Raw genomic sequence first — 26,483 nt, 5'->3', positions numbered from 1 at the left:
TCTGGGTGTTCTTAGGGGTGGGGGTCTGGGTGTTCCTGGGGGTGGGGGTCTGGGTGTTCCTGGGTGTCTGGGTGTTCCTGGGGGTGGGGGTCTGGGTGCTCCTGGGGGTGGGGGACTGGGTGTTCCTGGGGGTGGGGGTCTGGGTGTCCCTGGGGGTGGGGGTCTGGGTGTTCCTGGGGGTGGGGGACTGGGTGTTCCTGGGGGTGGGGGACTGGATGTTCCTGGGGGTGGGGGTGTTCCTGGGGGTGGGGGTCTGGGTGTTCCTGGGGGTGGGGGACTGGGTGTTCCTGGGGGTGGGGGTGGGGGTGTTCCTGGGGGGGGGGGGTCTGGGTGTTCCTGGGGGTGGGGGACTGGATGTTCCTGGGGGTGGGGGTGGGGGTGTTCCTGGGGGTGGGGGTCTGGGTGTTTCTCGGGGTTCTGGGCAGTGGTCTGGGGGGTTCTGGGGCAATGGGGGTATCTGGGGGATGGGGGGGGGGTTCGATGTGAACATTTGCAGCGCTGTTTTCTCCGGGCCGGGCTGAGGTTTTCCATTGGCGGAGGGCGTCAGTCAGGTGACCCGCAGACAGCCAATCGGGGCCGGGGGGCGGAGCTCCGCAGTCACAACAAACAGCGGGAGGCATAAAGGTCGGCGGAGTGATGGTGGCCCCTCCCCTTTAACCCGCCCGCGCGGGGACCATCCCTTTAAGCAGGAGCTCGGCGGCGGCGGCGGGAGACCCGGAGGGAGCGGGACGCACAGCCCCGGCCCGCAGGTAAGGCCGCATCCCGCCCGGGGTCCGCTTCCCGCCCGGGGTCCGCTTCCGGGGCCCCCTCACCCCCCCCCCCCGGGCCCCCCTCACCCCCCCCCCCCCCCCGGGCCCCCCTCACCCCCCCCCCCCCCCCCCACCCCGGGCCCCCCTCACCCCCCCCACCCCGGGCCCCCCCTCACCCCCCCCCCCCCCCAGGCCCCCCTCCCCCCCCCCCCCACCCCGGGCCCCCCTCACCCCCCCCACCCCGGGCCCCCCTCACCCCCCCCACCCCGGGCCCCCCTCACCCCCCCCCCACCCCGGGCCCCCCTCACCCCCCCCACCCCGGGCCCCCCTCACCCCCCCCCCCCCCCACCCCGGCCCCCCTCACCCCCCCCCAACCTGGGCCCCCCCACCCTGGGCCCCCCTCACCCCCCCCCCCCCAGGCCCCCCTCACCCCCCCCCACCCCGGGCCCCCCTCACCCCCCCCACCCTGGGCCCCCCTCTCCCCCCCCCCCCCGGGCCCCCCTCACACCCCCCCCCCCCCAGGCCCCCCTCACCCCCCCCCCCACCCTGGGCCCCCTCTCCCCCCCCCCCCCGGGCCCCCCCCCCCCCCACCCTGGGCCCCCCCCCCCCCCCCCCGCCCCCAGCACGGGGTTACAGACACAGCTAAGTGACTATTAGGTTGAGTGGTTGTTTTGAGTTTTTTTGCTTCATTTCAAAATATTATATTTTGGAAAGTACAGGAGCATGGAGATGATAAACAGCAGGCTGCAGACTGAGCTGTAACCACAATGACTTCCTCCTGTCAGAACATACAATGCAGGAGGCCATTCAGCCCATCGAGTCTGCACCGACCCACTCAAACCCTCACTTCCACCCTAACCCCATAACCTCTCCTAACCCTTTGAACATAAGATACGAACTAGGAGCAGAAGTAGACCGTCCGGCCCTTCGAGCCTGCTCCGCCATTCTATAAAAACATGGCGGATCTATTTGTGGTCTCAGAACCACTTACCCGCATTCTCGCCATATCCTTTGGTCACTAAGGGCAATTTAGCATGGCCAATCCACCTAACCTGCACGTTTTTGGACTGTGGGAGGAAACCGGAGCACCCGGAGGAAACCCACCCAGACACGGGGAGAACGTGCAGACTCCGCACAGACAGTGACCCAGGCCGGGACTCGAACCTGGGACCCTTGAGCTGTGAAGTCACAGTGCTAGCCACTGTGCTACCGTGCTGCCCCATCTGGAGTAGCTGGGTTGTTACCTTGAAGGGCGTACGACAGCTTTATCACAATCATACTGGGGCTAAAAGCATTCAAATACGAAGACCGGTCTCACAGACCAGGTGTTTATTCCCTTCACGTTAGAAGATTAATCTGCAATCTCGCTGAGGTGGTGACAATGATAGTGGAGTTCGGGACCAAGTGTAATGTGTCAAAGTTCACAGACCATAGAATTCACAGTGCTGAAGGAGGTCATTCGGCCCATTGAGTCTGCACCAGCCCACTAAGATGAGTAGTGGAGCCAAGCGTGCAGCGGACACACAATCTGCAGAGGGATATAGATAGTTTAAGTGAGTGGGCAAGGGTCTGGCAGATGGAGTTCAGTGTTGGTGAATATGAAATCATCCATTTTGGTAGGAATAACAGCAAAAGGGACTAATATTTAAATAGTTTTTAAAAATTGCAGCATGCTGCTGTGCAGAGGGACCTGGGTGTCCTTGTGCATGAGTCACAAAACGTTGGTTTGCTGGCGCATTAAGTAATTAAGGCGGCAAATGGAGTTTTGTCCTTCATTGCGAGAGAGATGGAGTTTGAAAACGGGGAGGTTATGTTGCAGCTGTATAGGGTGCTGGTGAGGCCACACCTGGAGCACTGTGTAAAGTTCTGATCTTAGTGAGAAAGGATGGACTGCCACTGGAGAGGTGCAGAGAAGATTCACTAGGTTGATTCTGGAGTTGACGATTAATTTATGAAGAAAGACTGAGTAGACCGGGACTAAGTACAATTGGCTAGCAATGTGGCTTCACAGCTCTAGGGTCCCAGGTTCAATTCCCCGCTGGATCACTGTCTGTGTGGAGTCTGCACGTTCTCCCCGTGTCTGCGTGGGTTTCGTCCGGGTGCTCCGGTTTCCTCCCACAGTCCAAAGACGTGCAGGTTAGGTGGATTGGCCATGGTAAATTGCCCAAAAGGGTTAGGAGGGGTTATGGGGATAGGGTGGAAGTGAGGGCTTAAGTGGGCTAGTGCAGACTCGATGGGCCAAATGGCCTCCTTCCGCACTGTATGTTCTATACTCGTTGGAATTTTGAAGAATGAGGGAGAATCTTATAGAAACTTATAAAATTATGAAGGGAATGGATAGGGTAGAATCAGGGGCACCGGTTTGGGTCAAGAATTATGGGAATGGACCAACGTGGGTCAAAGGCACGGTAGAGTTCCAAACGGGGCCCATATCCTATGAGGTTTCGATAGGAGGTAAGGTGCTGAAGAAACACCTAGACCAAATAAGGGCAGCGGAACCACACCTGGAGGCAGGCGAAGCAGGACCGCCTCAAGCTGGGATAGCCCAGACGGAAAGGATACCCACACCCCAGCCCCGAGCAATTTCTCCAGACCCTGTCATCCAGTCATCAGAGTCGGAGATGGACACACTCGACGAGGCCGCCGTGCCACCTCTCCCCGAGGAGGAGGAAGAACAACTTCCAAGGAGGTCATCAAGGAAAAGACGGGCACCTATAAGGTACACCCCTCCCACTTCGGAGAACGACCCGGCGGACGACACAGAGGTGACAGACCCAGCCATGAGGAGCAGGAAGAAGCTCAGAGGAATGCCAGCTGGCAGGAATTCCTCTGATACCAATCACATCTTTCTGCAACTTTAGCTACCCTGAATCTACTTGTAAATTCAGAGACTGCTCCCAAGTGTAAATACCTTGCTCTACCTTCTCAGTAAAACAGAAAGCTATTCTTTGATCTCTTAAAATACCCAAATTACTGTCCGGCAGTTTACCCCTTTATTTACCATCAATTGAAAGCAACAATCCTAAAATATATGAATCTTACAAACCTCATAATTATAACATTAGATTAAAGTTATATTCTGCCTTATTGTTTTCAAACTCCCACCCTTCACTCTGTCCCGACCCCCACCCACCATCCTCTCTCTATATTCTAATCCCTTCTTCTAATGCTTCTGACTTCCTCCCCGACAGCTCAGCCTGCCCCCCTCCCAGGGCTGAAGATGGAGAGCTGCCTTCCTGCCACGGTACTGAGTGTCGTGCGGGGAGCGAACAAAACGGTCAAGTTTGGGTAAGTGACCGAGACGGCGTAAAGCCATTGGGAGAGGGGTCGGGGTGGAGTTACTCTGCTGTCTTTCCCCTGGACTCAAGCTTATTCCCATAGACCTGCCTTCTATAAAGTCCTTGAATAAGAGGCTCCGACTGTGGGGAAAGTAAAATCAGTAACTCAGTGAGTCCTGATTGAAGCAAAATCTTACAGCACAGAAAGCGGCCATAATGTCCATCGTGCCTGTGGCAGCTCTTTGAAATAATTTGTCCTACTATCCAACTTGAACCTCGCAACCTTACAAAGTCCTATTGAGTCTTGGGGTAAGGGATTTAAAAACATTAATTGATGGGATGTTGGCGTCGCTGGCTAGGTCAACATTTATTGCTCATTCCTAATTGGCCGTGAGAATGTGGTGGTCAGCTGCCTTCTTTAACAGCTGCACTTAGGGATGGCAGTGGTATTGTCACTTCACTGGTGACCCAGAGTCCCAGGGTAATGGGTTCGAATCCCACCCAGCAGACGGTGAAATTTGAATTTTTTAAAAAGCTGGAATTAAATGTCTAAAGATGACCTTGAAACCATTGGCAATCGTCAGAAACACCCACCCTGGTTCACTAATGTCCTTCACTGTCCTCACCTGGGTCTGACCTACCCGTGACTCCAGGTCACAGTAATGAGGCTGACTCTTAGCTGCCCTCTGAAATGGCCAAGCCGGCAACTCAGTCCAAGGGTAGTTAGGGATGGGCAACAATTGCTGTCTGAACCAGTGATGCCCCACATCCCATGAACAATTTTTTAAAAAAGGTCCCTGAGGTGTGTAGGTACACCCACAGTGCTGTTAGGGAGCGAATTCCAAGATTTGACCCCGCGACAGTGAAGGAACAGTGATATAATTCCCAAGAAAGTACGTTTCAAGAGAAGATAGAAAATGTGTTAAGGGGTATAGAGAGGCTAAATGAATGGGCAAAAATTTGGCAAATGGGCTATGATGTGGGAAAATGGGAGGTTGCCCACTTTGGCAGGAAAAAACACCATACTGTTTAAATGTAGAGAGCTTGCAGAATTTGAGGTGCAGCGGGATCTGCGTGTCCTGGTACAGAGGGATCTGGGTGCCCTGGTACAGAGGGATCTGGGGGTGCCCTGGTACAGAGGGATCTGGGTGCCCTGGTACAGAGGGATCTGGGGGTGCCCTGGTACAGAGGGATCTGGGTGCCCTGGTACAGAGGGATCTGGGTGCCCTGGTACAGAGGGATCTGGAGGTGCCCTGGTACAGAGGGATCTGGAGGTGCCCTGGTACAGAGGGATCTGGGGGTGCCCTGGTACAGAGGGATCTGGGGGTGCCCTGGTACAGAGGGATCTGGGGGTGCCCTGGTACAGAGGGATCTGGGGGTGCCCTGGTACAGAGGGATCTGGGTGGCCTGGTACAGAGGGATCTGGGTGGCCTGGTACAGAGGGATCTGGGTGCCCTGGTACAGAGGGATCTGGGTGGCCTGGTACAGAGGGATCTGGGTGCCCTGGTACAGAGGGATCTGGGTGGCCTGGTACAGAGGGATCTGGGTGCCCTGGTACAGAGGGATCTGGGTGCCCTGGTACAGAGGGATCTGGGTGCCCTGGTACAGAGGGATCTGGGTGCCCTGGTACAGAGGGATCTGGGTGCCCTGGTACAGAGGGATCTGGGTGCCCTGGTACAGAGGGATCTGGGTGCCCTGGTACAGAGGGATCTGGGTGCCCTGGTACAGAGGGATCTGGGTGCCCTGGTACAGAGGGATCTGGGTGCCCTGGTACAGAGGGATCTGGGTGCCCTGGTACAGAGGGATCTGGGTGCCCTGGTACAGAGGGATCTGGGTGCCCTGGTACAGAGGGATCTGGGTGCCCTGGTACAGAGGGATCTGGGTGCCCTGGTACAGAGGGATCTGGGTGCCCTGGTACAGAGGGATCTGGGTGCCCTGGTACAGAGGGATCTGGGTGCCCTGGTACAGAGGGATCTGGGTGCCCTGGTACAGAGGGATCTGGGTGCCCTGGTACAGAGGGATCTGGGTGCCCTGGTACAGAGGGATCTGGGTGCCCTGGTACAGAGGGATCTGGGTGCCCTGGTACAGAGGGATCTGGGTGCCCTGGTACAGAGGGATCTGGGTGCCCTGGTACAGAGGGATCTGGGTGCCCTGGTACAGAGGGATCTGGGTGCCCTGGTACAGAGGGATCTGGGTGCCCTGGTACAGAGGGATCTGGGTGCCCTGGTACAGAGGGATCTGGGTGCCCTGGTACAGAGGGATCTGGGTGCCCTGGTACAGAGGGATCTGGGTGCCCTGGTACAGAGGGATCTGGGTGCCCTGGTACAGAGGGATCTGGGTGCCCTGGTACAGAGGGATCTGGGTGCCCTGGTACAGAGGGATCTGGGTGCCCTGGTACAGAGGGATCTGGGTGCCCTGGTACAGAGGGATCTGGGTGCCCTGGTACAGAGGGATCTGGGTGCCCTGGTACAGAGGGATCTGGGTGCCCTGGTACAGAGGGATCTGGGTGCCCTGGTACAGAGGGATCTGGGTGCCCTGGTACAGAGGGATCTGGGTGCCCTGGTACAGAGGGATCTGGGTGCCCTGGTACAGAGGGATCTGGGTGCCCTGGTACAGAGGGATCTGGGTGCCCTGGTACAGAGGGATCTGGGTGCCCTGGTACAGAGGGATCTGGGTGCCCTGGTACAGAGGGATCTGGGTGCCCTGGTACAGAGGGATCTGGGTGCCCTGGTACAGAGGGATCTGGGTGCCCTGGTACAGAGGGATCTGGGTGCCCTGGTACAGAGGGATCTGGGTGCCCTGGTACAGAGGGATCTGGGTGCCCTGGTACAGAGGGATCTGGGTGCCCTGGTACAGAGGGATCTGGGTGCCCTGGTACAGAGGGATCTGGGTGCCCTGGTACAGAGGGATCTGGGTGCCCTGGTACAGAGGGATCTGGGTGCCCTGGTACAGAGGGATCTGGGTGCCCTGGTACAGAGGGATCTGGGTGCCCTGGTACAGAGGGATCTGGGTGCCCTGGTACAGAGGGATCTGGGTGCCCTGGTACAGAGGGATCTGGGTGCCCTGGTACAGAGGGATCTGGGTGCCCTGGTACAGAGGGATCTGGGTGCCCTGGTACAGAGGGATCTGGGTGCCCTGGTACAGAGGGATCTGGGTGCCCTGGTACAGAGGGATCTGGGTGCCCTGGTACAGAGGGATCTGGGTGCCCTGGTACAGAGGGATCTGGGTGCCCTGGTACAGAGGGATCTGGGTGCCCTGGTACAGAGGGATCTGGGTGCCCTGGTACAGAGGGATCTGGGTGCCCTGGTACAGAGGGATCTGGGTGCCCTGGTACAGAGGGATCTGGGTGCCCTGGTACAGAGGGATCTGGGTGCCCTGGTACAGAGGGATCTGGGTGCCCTGGTACAGAGGGATCTGGGTGCCCTGGTACAGAGGGATCTGGGTGCCCTGGTACAGAGGGATCTGGGTGCCCTGGTACAGAGGGATCTGGGTGCCCGGGTACAGAGGGATCTGGGTGCCCGGGTACAGAGGGATCTGGGTGCCCGGGTACAGAGGGATCTGGGTGCCCGGGTACAGAGGGATCTGGGTGCCCGGGTACAGAGGGATCTGGGTGCCCGGGTACAGAGGGACCTGGGTGCCCGGGTACAGAGGGACCTGGGTGCCCGGGTACAGAGGGACCTGGGTGCCCGGGTACAGAGGGACCTGGGTGCCCGGGTACAGAGGGACCTGGGTGCCCGGGTACAGAGGGACCTGGGTGCCCGGGTACAGAGGGACCTGGGTGCCCGGGTACAGAGGGATCTGGGTGCCCGGGTACAGAGGGACCTGGGTGCCCGGGTACAGAGGGACCTGGGTGCCCGGGTACAGAGGGACCTGGGTGCCCGGGTACAGAGGGACCTGGGTGCCCGGGTACAGAGGGACCTGGGTGCCCGGGTACAGAGGGACCTGGGTGCCCGGGTACAGAGGGACCTGGGTGCCCGGGTACAGAGGGACCTGGGTGCCCGGGTACAGAGGGACCTGGGTGCCCGGGTACAGAGGGACCTGGGTGCCCGGGTACAGAGGGACCTGGGTGCCCGGGTACAGAGGGACCTGGGTGCCCGGGTACAGAGGGACCTGGGTGCCCGGGTACAGAGGGACCTGGGTGCCCTGGTACAGAGGGACCTGGGTGCCCTGGTACAGAGGGACCTGGGTGCCCTGGTACAGAGGGACCTGGGTGCCCTGGTACAGAGGGACCTGGGTGCCCTGGTACAGAGGGACCTGGGTGCCCTGGTACAGAGGGACCTGGGTGCCCTGGTACAGAGGGACCTGGGTGCCCTGGTACAGAGGGACCTGGGTGCCCTGGTACAGAGGGACCTGGGTGCCCTGGTACAGAGGGACCTGGGTGCCCTGGTACAGAGGGACCTGGGTGCCCTGGTACAGAGGGACCTGGGGGCGCCCTGGTACAGAGGGACCTGGGGGCGCCCTGGTACAGAGGGACCTGGGGGCGCCCTGGTACAGAGGGACCTGGGGGCGCCCTGGTACAGAGGGACCTGGGGGCGCCCTGGTACAGAGGGACCTGGGGGCGCCCTGGTACAGAGGGACCTGGGGGCGCCCTGGTACAGAGGGACCTGGGGGCGCCCTGGTACAGAGGGACCTGGGGGCGCCCTGGTACAGAGGGACCTGGGGGCGCCCTGGTACAGAGGGACCTGGGGGCGCCCTGGTACAGAGGGACCTGGGGGCGCCCTGGTACAGAGGGACCTGGGGGCGCCCTGGTACAGAGGGACCTGGGGGCGCCCTGGTACAGAGGGACCTGGGGGCGCCCTGGTACAGAGGGACCTGGGGGCGCCCTGGTACAGAGGGACCTGGGGGTGCCCTGGTACAGAGGGACCTGGGGGTGCCCTGGTACAGAGGGACCTGGGGGTGCCCTGGTACAGAGGGACCTGGGGGTGCCCTGGTACAGAGGGACCTGGGGGTGCCCTGGTACAGAGGGACCTGGGGGGTGCCCTGGTACAGAGGGACCTGGGGGTGCCCTGGTACAGAGGGACCTGGGGGTGCCCTGGTACAGAGGGACCTGGGGGTGCCCTGGTACAGAGGGACCTGGGGGTTCCCTGGTACAGAGGGACCTGGGGGTGCCCTGGTACAGAGGGACCTGGGGGTGCCCTGGTACAGAGGGACCTGGGGGTGCCCTGGTACAGAGGGACCTGGGGGTGTCCTGGTACAGAGGGACCTGGGGGTGTCCTGGTACAGAGGGATCTGGGTGTCTTGGTACAGAGGGATCTGGGTGTCCTGGTGCAGAGGTTAGGTGGGGTTACGGGGATAGGGTGGGTGAGTGGGCCGAGGTGAGAGCTTTTTCAGAGGGTCAGTGCAGACCCAATGGCCTGAATAGCCTCCCTCTGCACTGTAGTGATTTTGTTATTATCCTGCTCGTGATTTACATTGTCTGCAAAATACAAAAATCTATTTACTGTGGACAAACCCAGCCATGAATATAACCGGAATAAGAATATCCCCAAGGACTGATGCCATTGGAGAACCTATTTTCCCCTTTCCCAGTCAGGAAACCTGCTGTTCACAGCTCCTGGTGGCCAGTGATACCCAAGCTCGCATCGGTCCATAAATACCATGTGATCCTGTTTTCCTAATACATCTGTTATCAAATACATGGGTGAGTGGGTCGCTCTGTATTAGCTTGTTAGCAGGAGCTTCACTAATTGGAGCTGGGTCCATTGTATAACGGAAAGAGGATTAATCTTGTAATCTCCTTGGAACTCTGCTTAGGCTGGGACTGGGAGAGAGAGGGATGGAGGGAGGGAGAGAGAGAGCGAGAGAAAGAAAAAACACACAGATGGACAAAGCCAATGAGGGACAGGGGCCGAGAAAGCAACAAAGATGCAGAAAGACAGAGACAGTCAAGGCAGAGTGACCGATCGAGGGAAACACGTGGGGAGGAGAGAGGCGCAGACAAGAGACAGGCAGATGGAGAGATAGATAGATAGGCTGAGAGACTGCTGTGGGGGAGGAGAGACTGATAGGCCGCTGTGGGGGAGGAGAGAAAAAAAGGGATAAATATGAAAGGAGGAAGCTGTTGAATTGGTTTTATTTAACACCGGCCCATTCAGTGAGAAATCCCTGCTCAATGGTGCCACAGTCCAAAGGTTGGGATTAGTTGGAGCTGGTTAGTTCGAGACTTTATTTTGAATGAAAAGTGAGTTAAGCCAAGCATCCTGTTCAGCTCCCAGTGTGATTGAACCCACTCACCTGATTTCACATCCACTGACTCTCACTGGGGTACGGGTTCCACACACTGACTCTCACTGGGGTACGGGTCCCACACACACTGACTCTCACTGGGGTGCGGGTTCCACACACACTGACTCTCACTGGGGTACGGGTTCCACACACACTGACTCTCACTGGGGGACGGGTTCCACACACACTGACTCTCACTGGGGTACGGGTTCCACACACACTGACTCTCACTGGGGTATGGGTCCCACACACACTGACTCTCACTGGGGTATGGGTCCCACACACACTGACTCTCACTGGGGTACGGGTTCCACACACACACTGACTCTCACTGGGGTACGGGTCCCACACACACTGACTCTCACTGGGGTCCAGGTCCCCCACACACTGACTCTCACTGGGGTATGGGTCCCACACACACTGACTCTCCCTGGGGTACGGGTTCCACACACACTGACTCACTGGGGTACGGGTCCCACACACACTGACTCTCACTGGGGTATGGGTCCCACACACACTGACTCTCCCTGGGGTACGGGTTCCACACACACTGACTCACTGGGGTACGGGTCCCACACACACTGACTCTCACTGGGATAGGGGTTCCACAGACACTGTCTCTCACTGGGGTACGGGTCCCACACACACTGACTCTCCCTGCGGTACGGGTCCCACACGCACTGACTCTCTGGGGTACGGGTTACACACACACTGACTCTCTCAGGGGTACGGGTCCCACACACACTGACTCTCACTGGGGTGCGGGTCCCACACACACAGACTCTCACTGGGGTGCGGGTCCCACACACACAGACTCTCGCTAGGGTGCGGGTCCCACACGCACTGACTCTCACTGGGGTACGGGTCCCACACACACTGACTCTCTCTGGGGTACGGGTCCCACACACACTGACTCTCTCTGGGGTACGGGTCCCACACACTCTGACTCTCACTGGGGTACGGGTCCCACACACACTGACTCTCTCTGGGGTACGGGTCCCACACACTCTGACTCTCACTGGGGTGCGGGTCCCACACACACAGACTCTCGCTAGGGTGCGGGTCCCACACACACTGACTCTCACTGGGGTACGGGTCCCACACACACTGACTCTCACTGGGTTACGGGTCCCATACACACTGACTCTCACTGGGGTACGGGTCTCTTGCTTAACACTAGCTGGGATTGAGCGTTCCGAGCACTGAGAACTTCCCAACTCCCTGAATCCGTTACTGTGATGAAGTTTCAGAAAGCAGTGTTTATGTCTGTGACGTGTCACATTCTCTCTCTCTCTCTCTCCAGACTTCATATATTGACCTGGAATGTTGGAACGGCTGCTCCTCCCAATGATGTCACCAGTTTACTCCAGTTGGATATTCAGGCGCAAGATCCGGACATGTACATAATTGGGTAAGGGCAGGGTCATAGGGTGGGGCTGGCAGTGTTTTGGGGCCTGGGGCGGGTGATGGCGGTGTTGTAGGACCTGGGGTGGGGGCCGGTGCTACCATATGGAAATGAAATGAAAATGGCTTATTGTCACGAGTAGGCTTCAAATGAAGTTACTTTGAAAAGCCCAAGTCGCCACATTCCGGCGCCTGTTCGGGAAGGCTGTTACGGGAATCGAACCGTGCTGCTGGCCTGCCTTGGTCTGCTTTCAAAGCCAGCGAGTTAGCCCAGTGAGCTAAACAGCCCCATTAAGGGGGCGGGAGGGGGACATGGTGGTGATACCATTAGGGTAGGCTTGATGAACTCGGGATAGCCTCGCACAGCCACTCGTGAGGGCTGAGTGACCCAGAGTGGTTGCTGGGGCAGGGTGGTTAAAGTTGGTGGGGCTGGGGCCGAGGCCATGGTTGGTGGTGGTGGGTGGGCAGTAGTGTCAGGTAGGTTGGTTTTTGCACTGGTGATGGCATGGAGATTGTTTTTGGGGTGGGTGGGGATGAGGGGTTGGGGGTGGGTGGGTGATGAGCGGATGGGGGTGGGTGGGTGAGGGGTAATGAGGTGGGGGTGGGTGAGGGTTTGGTGGGTGGTGATGAGGGGGTGGGGGTGGGTGATGGGTTGGGTGGGTGGTGATGAGCGGATGGGGGTGGGTGAGGGGTGATGGGTTGGGTGGGAGGTGATGAGGGAGTGGGCGTGGGTGAGGGGTTGGGTGGGAGGTGATGAGGGGATGTGGGTGATGGGTTGGGTGGGTGGTGATGAGGGGGTAGGGGTGGGTGAGGGGTTGGGTGGGTGGTGATGAGGGGGTAGGGGTGGGTGAGAGGTGATGAGCGGATGGGGGTGGGTGGGTGAGGGGTAATGGGTTGGGTGGGTAGTGAGGTGGGGGTGGGTGAGGGTTTGGTGGGTGGTGATAAGGGGGTGGGTGATGGGTTGGGTGGGTGGTGATGAGCGGATGGGGGTGGGTGAGGGGTGATGGGTTGGGTGGGAGGTGATGAGGGAGTGGGCGTGGGTGAGGGGTTGGGTGGGAGGTGATGAGGGGATGTGGGTGATGGGTTGGGTGGGTGGTGATGAGGGGGTAGGGGTGGGTGAGGGGTTGGGTGGGTGGTGATGAGGGGGTAGGGGTGGGTGAGAGGTGATGAGTGGATGGGGGTGGGTGGGTGAGGGGTGATGGGTTGGGTGGGTGGTGATGAGCGGATGGGGGTGGGTGAGGGGTGATGGGTTGGGTGGGTGGTGATGAGCGGATGGGGTGATGGGTTGGGTGGGAGGTGATGAGCGGATGGGGGTGGGTGGGTGAGGGGTTGGGTGGGAGGTGATGAGCGGATGGGGGTGATGGGTTGGGTGGGTGGTGATGAGTGGATGGGGGTGGGTGAGGGGTGATGGGTTGGGTGGGAGGTGATGAGGGAGTGGGCGTGGGTGAGGGGTTGGGTGGGAGGTGATGAGCGGATGTGGGTGATGGGTTGGGTGGGTGGTGATGAGGGGGTAGGGGTGGGTGAGAGGTGATGAGTGGATGGGGGTGGGTGGGAGGTGATGAGCGGATGGGGGTGGGTGGGTGAGGGGTGATGGGTTGGGTGGGTGGTGATGAGCGGATGGGGGTGATGGGTTGGGTGGGAGGTGATGAGCGGATGGGGGTGATGGGTTGGGTGGGAGGTGATGAGCGGATGGGGGTGGGTGGGTGAGGGGTTGGGTGGGAGGTGATGAGCGGATGGGGGTGGGTGGGTGAGGGGTAATGGGTTGGGTGGGTGGTGATGAGCGGATGGGGGTGGGTGGGTATGGGGTGATGGGTTGGGTGGGAGGTGATGAGCGGATGGGGGTGGGTGGGTGAGGGGTGATGGGTTGGGTGGGTCGTGATGGAGTAGGCGTGGGTGAGGGGTTGGGTGGGTGGTGAACGGTGGGCGTGGGTGATGGGTTGGGTGGGTGGTGATGAGCGGATGGGGGTGGGTGGGTGAGGGGTGATTAGGGTGAGGGGTTGGGTGGGTGGTGATGAGCGGATGGGGGTGGGTGGGTGAGGGGTAATGGGTTGGGTGGGTGATGAGGGGGTGGGGGTGGGTGAGGGGTTGGGTGGGTGGTGATGAGCGGATGGGGGTGGGTGGGTGAGGGGTAATGGGTTGGGTGGGAGGTGATGAGCGGATGTGGGTGATGGGTTGGGTGGGTGGTGATGAGCGGATGGGGGTGGGTGGGTGAGGGGTGATTAGGGTGAGGGGTTGGGTGGGTGGTGAAGAGCGGATGTGGGTGGGTGGGTGATGAGGGGTTGGTGATTGTTGCCGACGGGATCTGGGAGATGATTGGTGGCCAGTGGGTTAATGTGACGCCTCATTGTGATGGTTTGATTAGTTTACAGGAAGTGAACTCGAAGCTGTCTTCGTTCCTCATTGACCTGGCGTTTAATGACCCCTGGACAATCTTATTCACATCATCACTGGCTCCCCTGGGCTATGTTAAGGTAAATCTGAAGCTGAATAGCAGACAGGTTCAGGCATCAATCAAAAAGTGACTGGAATGTTGTTCTTTATCTCAATGGGACTGGAATATAAATGATGTTTCCAAACCCACGACCACTACCATTTAGAAGGACAAGTGTAGCAGATAGCTGGGAACCCCACCACCTGGAGGTTCCCCTCCAAGTCACTCACCACCCTGACTTGGAAATATATCGGCCGTTCCTTCACTGTCACTGGGGCAACATCCTGGAACTCCCTCCCTAACAGCGCTGTGGGTGTACCTACATGGAGTGCACTGGATCAAGAAGGCAGCTCACCACCACACAGTGGCAATTAGGGATGGGCAATATACTGGGTCCAGCCAGTGGCACCACAGCCCATTAATGAATTTTGCCATCCCAAAAAAAACCTTCTGGGTTTAGCTGCATGTGTGTGACTGTCATCAGCCCCCATGAGAGGAATTCATGTGTGAGATTGAGGCATTAGTTACCAAAACTTTGTGTAGTACAAACTTCTCCTTGTGTGCCAACCCATTTGACTGTCCGAATGAGTGTGTGTGTCCAAGGGGGAGGGGGGCAGGGAGGCGGGGAGGAGGGTGTGTCCGCGGGGCAGGGAGGAGGGTGTGTCCGAGGGGGGCAGGGAGGCGGGGAGGAGGGTGTGTCCAAGGGGGAGGGGGGCAGGGAGGCGGGGAGGAGGGTGTGTCCGCGGGGGAGGGGGGCGGGGAGGAGGGTGTGTCCGAGGGGGGCAGGGAGGAGGGTGTGTCCGCGGGGGAGGGGGGCGGGGAGGAGGGTGTGTCCGAGGGAGGCGGGGAGGAGGGTGTGTCCAAGGGGGAGGGGGGCAGGGAGGCGGGGAGGAGGGTGTGTCCGCGGGGGAGGGGGGCGGGGAGGAGGGTGTGTCCGAGGGGGGCAGGGAGGAGGGGAGGAGGGTGTGTCCGCGGGGGAGGGGGGCGGGGAGGAGGGGTGTGTCCGAGGGAGGCGGGGAGGAGGGTGTGTCCGAGGGGGAGGGGGGCGGGGAGGAGGGTGTGTCCGAGGGGGGGCAGGGATGCGGGGAGGAGGGTGTGTCCGCGGGGCAGGGAGGAGGGTGTGTCTGAGGGGGAGGGGGGCGGGGAGGAGGGTGTGTCCGAGGGGGAGGGGGGCAGGGAGGAGGGTGTGTCGGCGGGGAGGAGGGTGTGTCCGAGGGGAGGGAGGAGGGTGTGTCCGCGGGGCAGGGAGGAGGGTGTGTCCGAGGGGGAGGGAGGAGGAGGCAGGGAGGAGGGTGTGTCCGGGGGGGCAGGGAGGAGGGTGTGTCCGGGGGGGAGGGGGGCGGGGAGGAGGGTGTGTCCGCGGGGCAGGGAGGAGGGTGTGTCCGGGGGGGGGAGGGAGGAGGGTGTGTCCGCGGGGCAGGGAGGAGGGTGTGTCCGGGGAGGAGGGTGTCCGGGGGGGAGGGGGCGGGGAGGAGGGTGTGCCCTCGGGGCAGGGATGAGGGTGTGTCCGGGGAGGAGGGTGTCCGGGGGGGAGGGGGGAGGGGAGGAGGGGGTGTCCGAGGGGCAGGGAGGAGGGTGTGTCCGCGAGGGAGGGGGGCAGGGAGGAGGGTGTGTCCGAGGGGGAGGGAGGCTGGGAGGAGGAGGCGGGGAGGAGGGTGTGTCCGAGGGGCAGGGAGGATGGTGTGTCCGCGGGGGAGGGGGGCAGGGAGGAGGGTGTGTCCGGGGGGCAGGGAGGAGGGTGTGTCCGAGGGGGCAGGGAGGAGGGTGTGTCCGGGGGGCAGGGAGGAGGGTGTGTCCGGGGGGCAGGGAGGAGGGTGTGTCCGGGGGGCAGGGAGGAGGGTGTGTCCGGGGGGCAGGGAGGAGGGTGTGTCCGGGGGGCAGGGAGGAGGGTGTGTCCGGGGGGCAGGAGGAGGGTGTGTCCGAGGGGGAGGGAGGAGGGTGTGTCCGAGGGGCAGGGAGGAGGGTGTGTCCGAGGGGCAGGGAGGAGGGTGTGTCCGGGGGGCAGGGAGGAGGGTGTGTCCGGGGGGCAGGGAGGAGGGTGTGTCCGAGGGGGAGGAGGAGGGTGTGTCCGAGGGGCAGGGAGGAGGGTGTGTCCGGGGGGCAGGGAGGAGGGTGTGTCCGAGGGGGAGGGTGGCAGGGAGGAGGGTGTGTCCGAGGGGGAGGGTGTGTCCGCGGGGCAGGGAGGAGGGTGTGTCCGAGGGGCAGGGAGGAGGGTGTGTCCGCGGGGCAGGGAGGAGGGTGTGTCCGCGGGGCAGGGAGGAGGAGGCGGGGAGGAGGGTGTCTCCGTGGGGCAAGGGAGGAGGGTGTGTCCGAGGGGCAGGGAGGAGGGTGTGTCCGGGGGGCAGGGAGGAGGGTGTGTCCGGGGGGCAGGGAGGAGGGTGTGTCCGGGGGGCAGGGAGGAGGGTGTGTCCGGGGGGCAGGGAGGAGGGTGTGTCCGAGGGGCAGGGAGGAGGGTGTGTCCGGGGGGCAGGGAGGAGGGTGTGTCCGCGGGGCAGGGAGGAGGAGGCAGGGAGGAGGGTGTGTCCGCGGGGCAGGGAGGAGGGTGTGTCCGAGGGGGAGGGTGGCAGGGAGGAGGGTGTGTCCGAGGGGGAGGGTGGCAGGGAGGAGGGTGTGTCCGAGGGGGAGGTTGGCAGGGAGGAGGGTGTGTCCGAGGGGGAGGGGGGCAGGGAGGAGGGTGTGTCCGCGGGGCAGGGAGGAGGGTGTGTCCGAGGGGCAGGAGGAGGGTGTGTCCGGGGTTTGCGCGTATATGCCCGGGTCCGAGTGTGTCCAACTCTGTGTCTCGGAGAGTAGCTGTGTAACTGCGGTGATTTGCCGACCTAGTTTTCAAGCTCCAGCTCTTTGAGTCACTGTCTGCCCCTGTGGTTGACGCACTGGGCTGACCTAATTCGGTCACACAATGGATTCCTTCACTGAGGCCCCACAGCAGCTTGGAAGCTGTGTGACAGTTAAACAAGGAGATTGAAGGAGGCAATTCATTACAGTTCAGCAACTGATTAATGTGGCGCCTTTATTCTCACTTCCCTCCCCAGCACCCTGTCCATGGTCCTCTCGATCAGTGAAACGGGGTACATCCGGTTTCCCTGTACCCATTCACCAGCCATCCGTGTGGGAGGGGGTCCTGCGGCCTGTGGAACAGGTTCCCCAACAGAGGGCACCAAATAGCGGGAAGGGGAGAAAGCGAATGGAATGGTTTCTAACTTTTAACCTCTGACCTCTCTCTCACCAGATAACCTCAATCCGGATGCAAGGTGTCCTACTGCTGATCTTTGTCAAGTGTTTGCACCTGCCTTACATCCGGGATTTGGAGACCAATTACACCCGGACTGGCCTGTTTGGATACTGGGTAAAGGGATTACTTCATCTCCAGCCGTCACCCCTTCATTGTCCCCTCTCTGCCCTGCTGCTGTGTTAAGCCCCTCCTGTCTCGGCGCAGCCTGGCTGTCATTGTCCTGAACCTGACTGATGGGTTCAGATCCCGTCAGTTGGGAAGACTGGAAACATCCGAGAGTGGGGAGCGTGGGAGCATTTGGCTGGTGAAGCCATTCGGAGACGAATAGCTTTCGAACTTGCCCACCGCGTGAATAAATAATCACCGGCCCACTAACACCAGGAGGCGAAAGCTGAAGGTGGGGGAAGAGTGAATACAGATTGGTTATAAAAATATTGCAAGAGGTGGCGTTGGAAACACCCAGCAGATACTTGGGAACCCCACCACCTGGAGGTTCCCCTCCAAGTCACTCACCACCCTGACTTGGAAATATATCGGCCGTTCCTTCACTGTCACTGGGGAAACATCCTGGAACTCCCTCCCTAACAGCACTGTGGGTGTACCTACATGGAGTGCACTGGATCAAGAAGGCAGCTCACCACCACACAGTAGCAATTAGGGATGGGCAATATACTGGGTCCAGCCAGTGACACCACAGCCCATTAATGAATTTTGCCATCCCAAAAAAATACCTTCTGGGTTTAGCTGCATGTGTGTGACTGTCATCAGCCCCCATGAGAGGAATTCATGTGTGAGATTGAGGCATTAGTTACCAAATCTTTGTGTAGTACAAACTTCTCCTTGTGTGTCAACCCATTTGACTGTCCAAATGAGTGTGTGTGTCCCATACCAGCCTCCCCGGACAGGTGCCGGAATGTGGCGACTAGGGGCTTTTCACAGTAACTTCATTGAAGCTTACTCGTGACAATAAGCGATTTTCATTTAATTTCATTTCATACAGCATGTGTGTGTGTGGAGAGAGAGAGAAAGGAATAAAGAACTTGCATTTGTCTCGCACCTTTCATGGCCTCACGACATTCTCATGATCTTTACAGTCAGAGAAATGTAGTCACTGTTGTAATGTGGCAACTGCAACCGCTAATTGGCACCACGCAAGGTCCCACTGTGAGATAGCGACCAGATAATAATCTTCATTGTCACCAGCAGGCTCACATTAACACTGCAGTGAAGTTACTGTGAAAATCCCCTAGTCGCCACATTCCAACTCCAGCATGATTCTCCCCATGAAACGCATCCTCTCCTCACCCCCCACCTCCCTGTCAGCATTCCACAGGGACCACTTGCTCCCTGACACCCTGGCCCACGTCTCCATCACCCCCCCCCCCCCCAACGCCCCACGCGTCCCCTTCCCACAACAACTTCCTGTACAATCGCAGACGGTGTAACACCTGCCCCTTTACTTCCTCCCCCTCACTATTCGCGTCCCAAACACTCCTTTCAGGTTAAGCGGCGTTTCACTTGCACCTCGTTCAATGTGGTCCACTGTATTTGCCGCTGCCAATGTGGTCCCCTCTACATCTGGGGAGACGAAACGCAGACTGGGTGATCACTTTGCAAAACACCTTCGCTCTGTCCACAAGCACGACCCTGACCATCTGGTCTTGTGCTGTTTTAACTCTGCATCTTGCTCTCATGCCCATATGTCCATCCTTGTCCTGCTGCAATACTCCAGTGAAGTTGGAGGGGGAGCATCTCTCCTTCCAATTAGGCACGTTACACCCTCTGGACTCGACGTTTGAGTTCAGCAATTTGAAACTTTGACCTTTCTCGTCCATCTTAACCTTTTTTTTTATATATCCAAAACATTATTTGTCCCATTACAAAAACAAAATCTCCGCCACTGGGCCACCTGTTACTTGTTTCTTAGTTTTGATTTCACTGAGCGCTGATCCGTGTTCTCCTGTTAACACATTCTGCTGTCTTCGTGCCACTATCAGCACTTTCTGTAGCCCTTCACACGGCCATTGACATGTCCTCTGTTGCTGCGAATCTTTGTTGCAATCTCTCCTAGCTCGCACCAATCACTGACCTTCTCATCTGCTCCATTCCCTCTTATCCAGTGTATTTCTCCATCTCTTTAATGCTGAAGAAGGGTCATACGGATCTGAAGTGTTAACTCTGATTTCTGTTCAGCCACTGAGACCCTAAGCTCTGAAATTCCATCCCTCAACTCCTAGATATCCCCTCCGAACCTCTGACCAAGCTTCCAGTCACCTCAACACTCTTTGGTACCAATTCTGTTTAGAATGTTCCTGCAAGAACCGCCTTGATGCTTCATCATCGTGTTCAGGGTGTGGTATGTTGTTGTTGATCTGAAATATATTTTCGTGCAAAGTCAGACTTGCATCAGAGTGGGAAGAGACTATTCAGCACCTCCAGCCGGGCCTGCCATTCAGTTTGATTGTGTCTGATCTGCTTCTTAATTCCAATTTTTAAAAATAAATTTAAGAGTACCCAATTCATTTTTTTTTCCAATTAAGGGACAATTTAGCGTGGCCAATCCACCTACCGCAGATACGGGGAGAAGGTGCAAACTCCACAGGGACAGCGACCCAGAGCTGGGTTCGAACCTGGGTCCTCAGCGCCATGAGGCAGCAGTGCTAACCACTGCACCACCGTGACGCCCTGATCTTAATTCCACTTAACCTCCTTAATTCCGTACACCTCCATTACCCAGACCAAGCAAATATCGCACACCCCCCACCCCCCCACACACACACACACACACCCCCACCCCCACACACACACACACACACTCCCAACTGGAGGAAGTAGGTGGTCTTTGTCGACTCCATTGAATCCTTCAGTCCTCTTTCCTCATCTCAATCTTCTAAACTCCAGGGAATGCAGGCTAGTCTCTGAAACCGGTCCTCGTCATTCAACCCTTAGGCCCCTCTCTGCTCAATGAAAGCATCACTTTTTCCCCATTGTGATCAAATCTACCATTCCATTAACCTCAACAAAGAAAAGAACAGTACAGCAAAGGAACAGGCCCTTTGGCCCTCCAAGCCTGCGCCGGCCTTGCCTAAAACCTTCTACACGTCTGAGGTCCATATCCCTCTATTCCCATTCCGTTCATGTGTTTATCAAGACGGCCCTTAAACATCACCATCATACCTGCTTCCACCACCTCCCCCCGGCAGCGAGCTCCAGGCACCTACCCTGAGCTAGGCTTGGCCCTGAATTATGAATTGACCTTCACTGAGGTCACATTACTGGCTTTTATTTTGTGTGTGTGTGTGTCTCATACATTCTCTCTCTCTCAGGGTAACAAAGGGGGTGTGGTTGTTCGCCTGTCTATCTATGGACACCTGATCTGCTTCCTGAACTGTCACCTACCAGCTCACATTGAGAACACCAACCAGAGGCTAGACTCGTTTGAGCGGATTCTGGATATGCAGCAGTTCACCGACAGAAAGGCACGTGCCATCTTCGACCACGAGTGAGTATCAGCCAGAGCCTGTGTGACCCACACGATCACAGATAATTGCCCCCAGCCCCGTCCTCCCCACCAGCCCTGTCCCCAGAAGGAAGAAACATAGTAACATTAAAATGGGGAAATAATACTGGTCCAAACATTTTTTTCTCCTCGGGGTGCAACGCAGTCTCTCTTCTTTCGGCGCAGGCTTGGAGGGCTGAAGGGCCTGTTCCTGTGCTGTACGTTACTTTGTTCTCCTCCCCCCCCCCCCCCCCCCCCCCCCCCCCCCCCCCTGCCAGCCCGCTCAGTGTGCGCAGCAGCCCATCCCCCAGCCCACTCGGCGTGCAAGGCAGTCCACTCAGTGTATGACTGACCCAAGATTAGCGCTATTGTGCGCTTGAAAAATAATTTTTTATAAATTTAGAGTACCCTTTTAGTTTTTTCCAATTAAGGGGCAATTTAGTGTGGCAAATCCACCTACCCTGCACATCTTTGGGTTGTGGGGGCGAAACCCTCGCAGACACGGGGAGAATGTGCAAACTCCACACGGACGGTGACCCAGAGCCGGGATCGAACCCGGGTCCTCAGTGCCGCGAGGCAGCAGTGCTAACCACTGCGCCGCTGTGCTGCCCTGAAAAATAGATAAAGCTCAATTGACTTCCTATGCCTGATTTTTAACATTGCAGAATATAAACATTAACACTGAGTTTCAAAACATGTCTGGTGTGTAGGTTTAGCATGAACATGGTTTGAGAATACTTGAATGCATTGGTAGAAATGACCATTAAGGTACATCTTATTTGTGTATTAAAGGCCAGTGAGTTTCATTGTTCTTTGTTTTTCACGGACAAAATATACCTGCACGGCATTCGGTTGTCGTAGCTCCTCCCAAAGAAATATTTAAGCAATAGTTTGTGCTGCGGAGTAATGGTCGGTGGCGAGTTTGACTCAGGCAGGGAGACGGCTGTGATATTGCAAAAAGACCATACTTACGGAAGGGAAATTGCGTGACTGAGACAGACTCCAGTCTCCTGCCTTGCATTGATGTGCACCGTGCTTGATGAAGGCGCTGGGAATCCATCCTCTGTCAAACTCTACCTTTGAGAGTGAACTCATCATTCTTGATTGGGTCACCCACCCAGTGTAAAGAATGCCAGTCTGTTCGTTCCTTCCTGATAGTTTCAGTTTTGATTTTCTGGTCAGTCCCGTTTGCACCACCTGCAGTGCCTCGATGTTCTTTGTATAATACGGAGCCGATAACTGTTCCCATCGCTCCCAAGTGTGGACAGACCAGGATTCTATACAACTTCCCAATTACCTCCCTCCGGGAATGAATCCCAGTGTTTTTTTTTCTCCACGTGAACCGAGGCTGTGCCTTTTAGAGATTTGTATGTCCTTATCTCTGGATCCCTCACCACCTCCACCCTTTTCCAGACTCTTATTTTCCCTGTATTCCTCTTCCTGAAAATGCCTGAGAGGAACAGGAGAGTTTGGATCTATGTCTCCCGGATCTCTCCCCCCACTGGGGATTTTCCTCGCCTCGTGGCTGGGTCTGTGGTGGACTCGTTGATGTTTATCCTTTGATGTGATGTGGATGTCCCTGGGTAACCCAGCATCTGTAGCCCATCCCTAATTGCCCTTCAACTGAGCGGCTCACACGGCCATTTCGGGGGGGGGGGGGGGAGTTCCGAGTCAACCACGTTGCTGTGGCTCTGGAGTCACGTGTAGGCCAGACCGGGTAAGGACGGCAGATTGCCTTCCCTAATGGGGCATCAGTGAATGGGTTTTTACAAGAATCGACAGTTTAACGGTCGCCATTGCTGAGACTAGCTTTATATTCCAGATTTTATTAATTCAATTTAATTTCCACAAGCTGCTGTGGTGGGATTTGAACCTGTGTCCGTTCCCCAGAGCATCAGCCTGGGCCTCGGTTACTAACCCTCTGAGTTTACCGCTATGCTGGGGTTTCACCTGGGAGGTTGCTCACTGATTGAGCAATAACTCCATTCTCGTTGGACTGACCAGTCTGATCGAAGGTAAACACAAAGGGGCCTTGGCTCGTGTTTCTTTTGCAATTACTGATTGATCTGGACCTAATCGAGGGTGTCACGGATATTGGCTGTTTTCCTGTTATTAACGATTCTCATCTCCCACAGTTTAATCTTCTGGTTTGGGGACCTAAACTTTCGCATTGCTGATCACGGGCTGCACTTCATCCGGGAGTCCATCACCAAGAAGCGGTACCACCTGCTGTGGGACAAGGACCAGGTCAGGGCAACGGTCTCAGGGCCCAAATGTGGAAAAGCAGTTCACTTTGTGTTTTTAAAAATAAATTTAGAGTACCCAATTCATTTTTCCAAATAGGGGCAATTTAGCGTGTTGAATCCACCTCCCCTGCACATCTTTGTGTTGTGGGGGCGAAACCCATGCAGACACGGGGAGAATGAGCAAACTCCACACCGACAGTGACCCAGAGCCGGGATCGAACCTGGGACCTCAGCGCCGTGAGACCGACTGTGTCACCATGCCACCCTCACTTTGGTTTTATCCAAATATAACAGGATTAGATACAGAGTAAAGTTCCCTCTACACTCCCCATCAAACACTCCCAGGACAGGACAGCACGGGGTTAGATACAGAGTAAAGCTCCCTCTACACTGTCCCCATCAAACACTCCCAGGACAGGTACAGCACGGGGTTAGATACAGAGTAAAGCTCCCTCTACACTGTCCCCATCAAACACTCCCAGGACAGGTACAGCACGGGGTTAGATACAGAGTAAAGCTCCCTCTACACTGTCCCCATCAAACACTCCCAGGACAGGTACAGCACGGGGTTAGATACAGAGTAAAGCTCCCTCTACACTGTCCCCATCAAACACTCCCAGGCCAGGTACAGCACGGGGTTAGATACAGAGTAAAGCTCCCTCTACACTGTCCCCATCAAACACTCCCAGGACAGGTACAGCACGGGGTTAGATACAGAGTAAAGCTCCCTCTACACTGTCCCCATCAAACACTCCCAGGACAGGTACAGCACGGGGTTAGATACAGAGTAAAGCTCCCTCTACACTGTCCCCATCAAACACTCCCAGGACAGGTACAGCACGGGGTTAGATACAGAGTAAAGCTCCCTCTACACTGTCCCCATCAAACACTCCCAGGACAGGTACAGCACGGGGTTAGATACAGAGTAAAGCTCCCTCTACACTGTCCCCATCAAACACTCCCAGGACAGGTAGAGCACGGGGTTAGATACAGAATAAAGCTCCCTCTACACTGTCCCCATCAAACACTCCCAGGACAGGTACAGCACGGGGTTAGATACAGAGTAAAGCTCCCTCTACACTGTCCCCATCAAACACTCCCAGGACAGGTACAGCACGGGGTTAGATACAGAGTAAAGCTCCCTCTACACTGTCCCCATCAAACACTCCCAGGACAGGTACAGCACGGGGTTAGATACAGAGTAAAGCTCCCTCTACACCGTCCCCATCAAACACTCCCACGACAGGTACAGCACGGGGTTAGAAACAGAGTGAAGCTCCCGTACACAGTGTGTGTGTGTGTGTGTGTATAATAAGCGTGGATTCCCAGCATTCTCAGTTTTTCCTGTCCTCAACAGCTGAACAACGCGAAGAAAACTCGACCCATCCTGGATGGATTCCTGGAGGGACAACTCCTCTTCAAACCCACGTACAAATTCAACCTGGATTCCGCACAATATGATACAAGGTACCTTGACTCCCTGAACCTGCTCCATGTCTCTCCAATCCTTGGTTGTGAACACAGGAAGTGGTGACCTTCCGGCCCATTGAGCCAGTTTGACAGGAACAAAATGAGGCCATTCAGCCGGTCAAGCCCCTTTCCCAGGCTCCTTGTGCCTGTTCCGCTATCTGAATGCACACACGATTCATAACAAGGTAGCTGAATTGACATCACAGGTAGCAGTGACACTATCCAACCTAATTGCTATTGCTGAGACATGTCTACAGGGTGACGTAGGCTGGGAACTGAAAGTTCAGTGGTAGTCGGCACATAGGATGGATAAGTGAGATGGCAAAGGAGGTGAGATAGAGTGGTTAATATAGGATGAGAGCAGTACGTTAGTGAGAGTGGATCTTGGATCGGAAGATCAAGAGATGAAATTGGTTTGAGTGGAGCTAATAAACCGGCAGGGGTTGTTCATTGGCCACCAATTAGCATGCTATAAATCAGGACATCTGAGGTATGTGTGACAAGGGAATACAATAATCATGGAGGACTTTAATCTGTTTATAGACTGGGTAAACCTAATTAGCAGTAATGCCGAGGGGGACAAATTCCTCGATTTATATACGAGATAGTTTTCTTGGAGAAAGCAACGAGCGAACGGGATATTTTAGATCTTGTTACTGTGCAGTGAGAAAGGAATAGTTAATAATTGTGTTGTGACGGCGTCTTTAGGGAAGATTGAGCATAATATGATAGAATTTCACATGAGGTTTGAAAGTCATGATGTTCAATCCAAAACTAGGGTCTTTTATATGAAGAAAGGAAACTATGAAAGCGGGCAGAGTTGATTGAGGTAGATTGGGTAACATCATTAAAAGGTTTGATGGTAGACAGGCAATGGGTAATATTTAAATAATTAATACATGGTTTGCAGCAAATATGCTGCCTTAAGGTACAAAAAAACCAGCAGGAAACGTGCTCCAACTTGGCTGGCAATAGAAGTTTCATCAGATCGAAGGCTGAGGCTTCTAAAGTTAAAGCTGAGGATTGGGAGCACATTAAAGTTCAGCAGCAGAGAACCAATTGATAAAAAAGAGAAAACAGAATATGAAATTAAACTAGTGGGGAACACAAAAACAGACTGCAAAAGCTTCCATGGGCATCCAAATAGGAACAGGTTAATAAAGACAAATGTGGGCTCATTACAGGCAGAGAATGGGGAATTTATAGTTGGTACTAAGGAAATTGCCGAGAAATTAAATGAATGCTTGGTGTCTGCCTTCATGGATGAAGATAGCAGAAACCTCGCTGAAACATTGATAATCTGAAAGTAGTAAGCATTAGTAAACAAGTAGTGTTGGAGAAATTACTGGTGCGGCAAGTTGATAAATCCCTTAGACTTGGTCATCTACATCCCAGAGAGCTGAAGGAGGTGGTTGTAGAGATAGTGGTTATTTTCAAATGCTACAGATTTTAGGATGGTGCCTGCAGAGATTGCAAGGTAGGAAATGAGGCTCAATTATTTAATATAAAAGAGGGAGTGAAATCGAGGAACTACAAACCTGTTAGCCTGACATCAATACAAAGAACAAAGAAAAGTACAGCATAGGAACAGACCCTTCGGCCCTCCAAGCCTGTGCCGACCATGCTGCCCGTCTAAACTAAAATCTTCTACACTTCCTGGGTCCGTATCCCTCTATTCCCATCCTATTCATGTATTCAATAGTAGGGAAAATGCTGGAATCTATTCTAAAGAATGAGATAACTGCACCCTTCGAAAATAACGGTGAGACTAGTCAGTCAACATGGATTTATGAAAGGGAAATCATTTTGAGGATGTTACTGCGAGAACAGATACTTGTGAATCAATAAGGTCCTACACAGGAAGTTAGTAAGCAAAATTAGAGCTCATGTGATTTGGGGGTGGGGAAGAGGAGAAAACAGAGAGTAGGGATAAATAGATCATTCTCAGGTTG

The 26,483-nt window shown here is 56.4% G+C and overlaps 1 protein-coding gene across 2 annotated transcripts in view; it reads left to right on the top strand.

The window, feature by feature from the left end:
- Positions 1-609: 609 nt before the first annotated feature.
- Positions 610-26,483, top strand: part of LOC119975153 (inositol polyphosphate 5-phosphatase K-like) — a 39,224-nt gene continuing 13,350 nt past the window's right edge. Inside the window, exons 1-8 of one of the 2 annotated variants that reach the window (XM_038814735.1) lie at positions 610-749; positions 3,941-4,037; positions 11,556-11,663; positions 14,019-14,127; positions 17,314-17,430; positions 20,643-20,818; positions 22,951-23,062; positions 24,419-24,528. In XM_038814735.1, the coding sequence (XP_038670663.1) occupies positions 3,970-4,037; positions 11,556-11,663; positions 14,019-14,127; positions 17,314-17,430; positions 20,643-20,818; positions 22,951-23,062; positions 24,419-24,528 (800 nt within the window). In that variant the 5' untranslated portion in view covers positions 610-749; positions 3,941-3,969. Of the gene's footprint in view, positions 750-3,940; positions 4,038-10,189; positions 10,209-11,555; positions 11,664-14,018; positions 14,128-17,313; positions 17,431-20,642; positions 20,819-22,950; positions 23,063-24,418; positions 24,529-26,483 lie in introns of those variants that run through there. The other variant, XM_038814736.1, reaches the window with a different exon arrangement.

The sequence above is a fragment of the Scyliorhinus canicula genome, chromosome 12, assembly GCF_902713615.1.
Source record: "Scyliorhinus canicula chromosome 12, sScyCan1.1, whole genome shotgun sequence".
Classification (NCBI taxonomy): domain Eukaryota; kingdom Metazoa; phylum Chordata; class Chondrichthyes; order Carcharhiniformes; family Scyliorhinidae; genus Scyliorhinus; species Scyliorhinus canicula.
The sequence above is the reverse complement of the archived record's forward strand: the minus strand, read 5'-3'. Positions and strand labels throughout refer to the sequence as shown.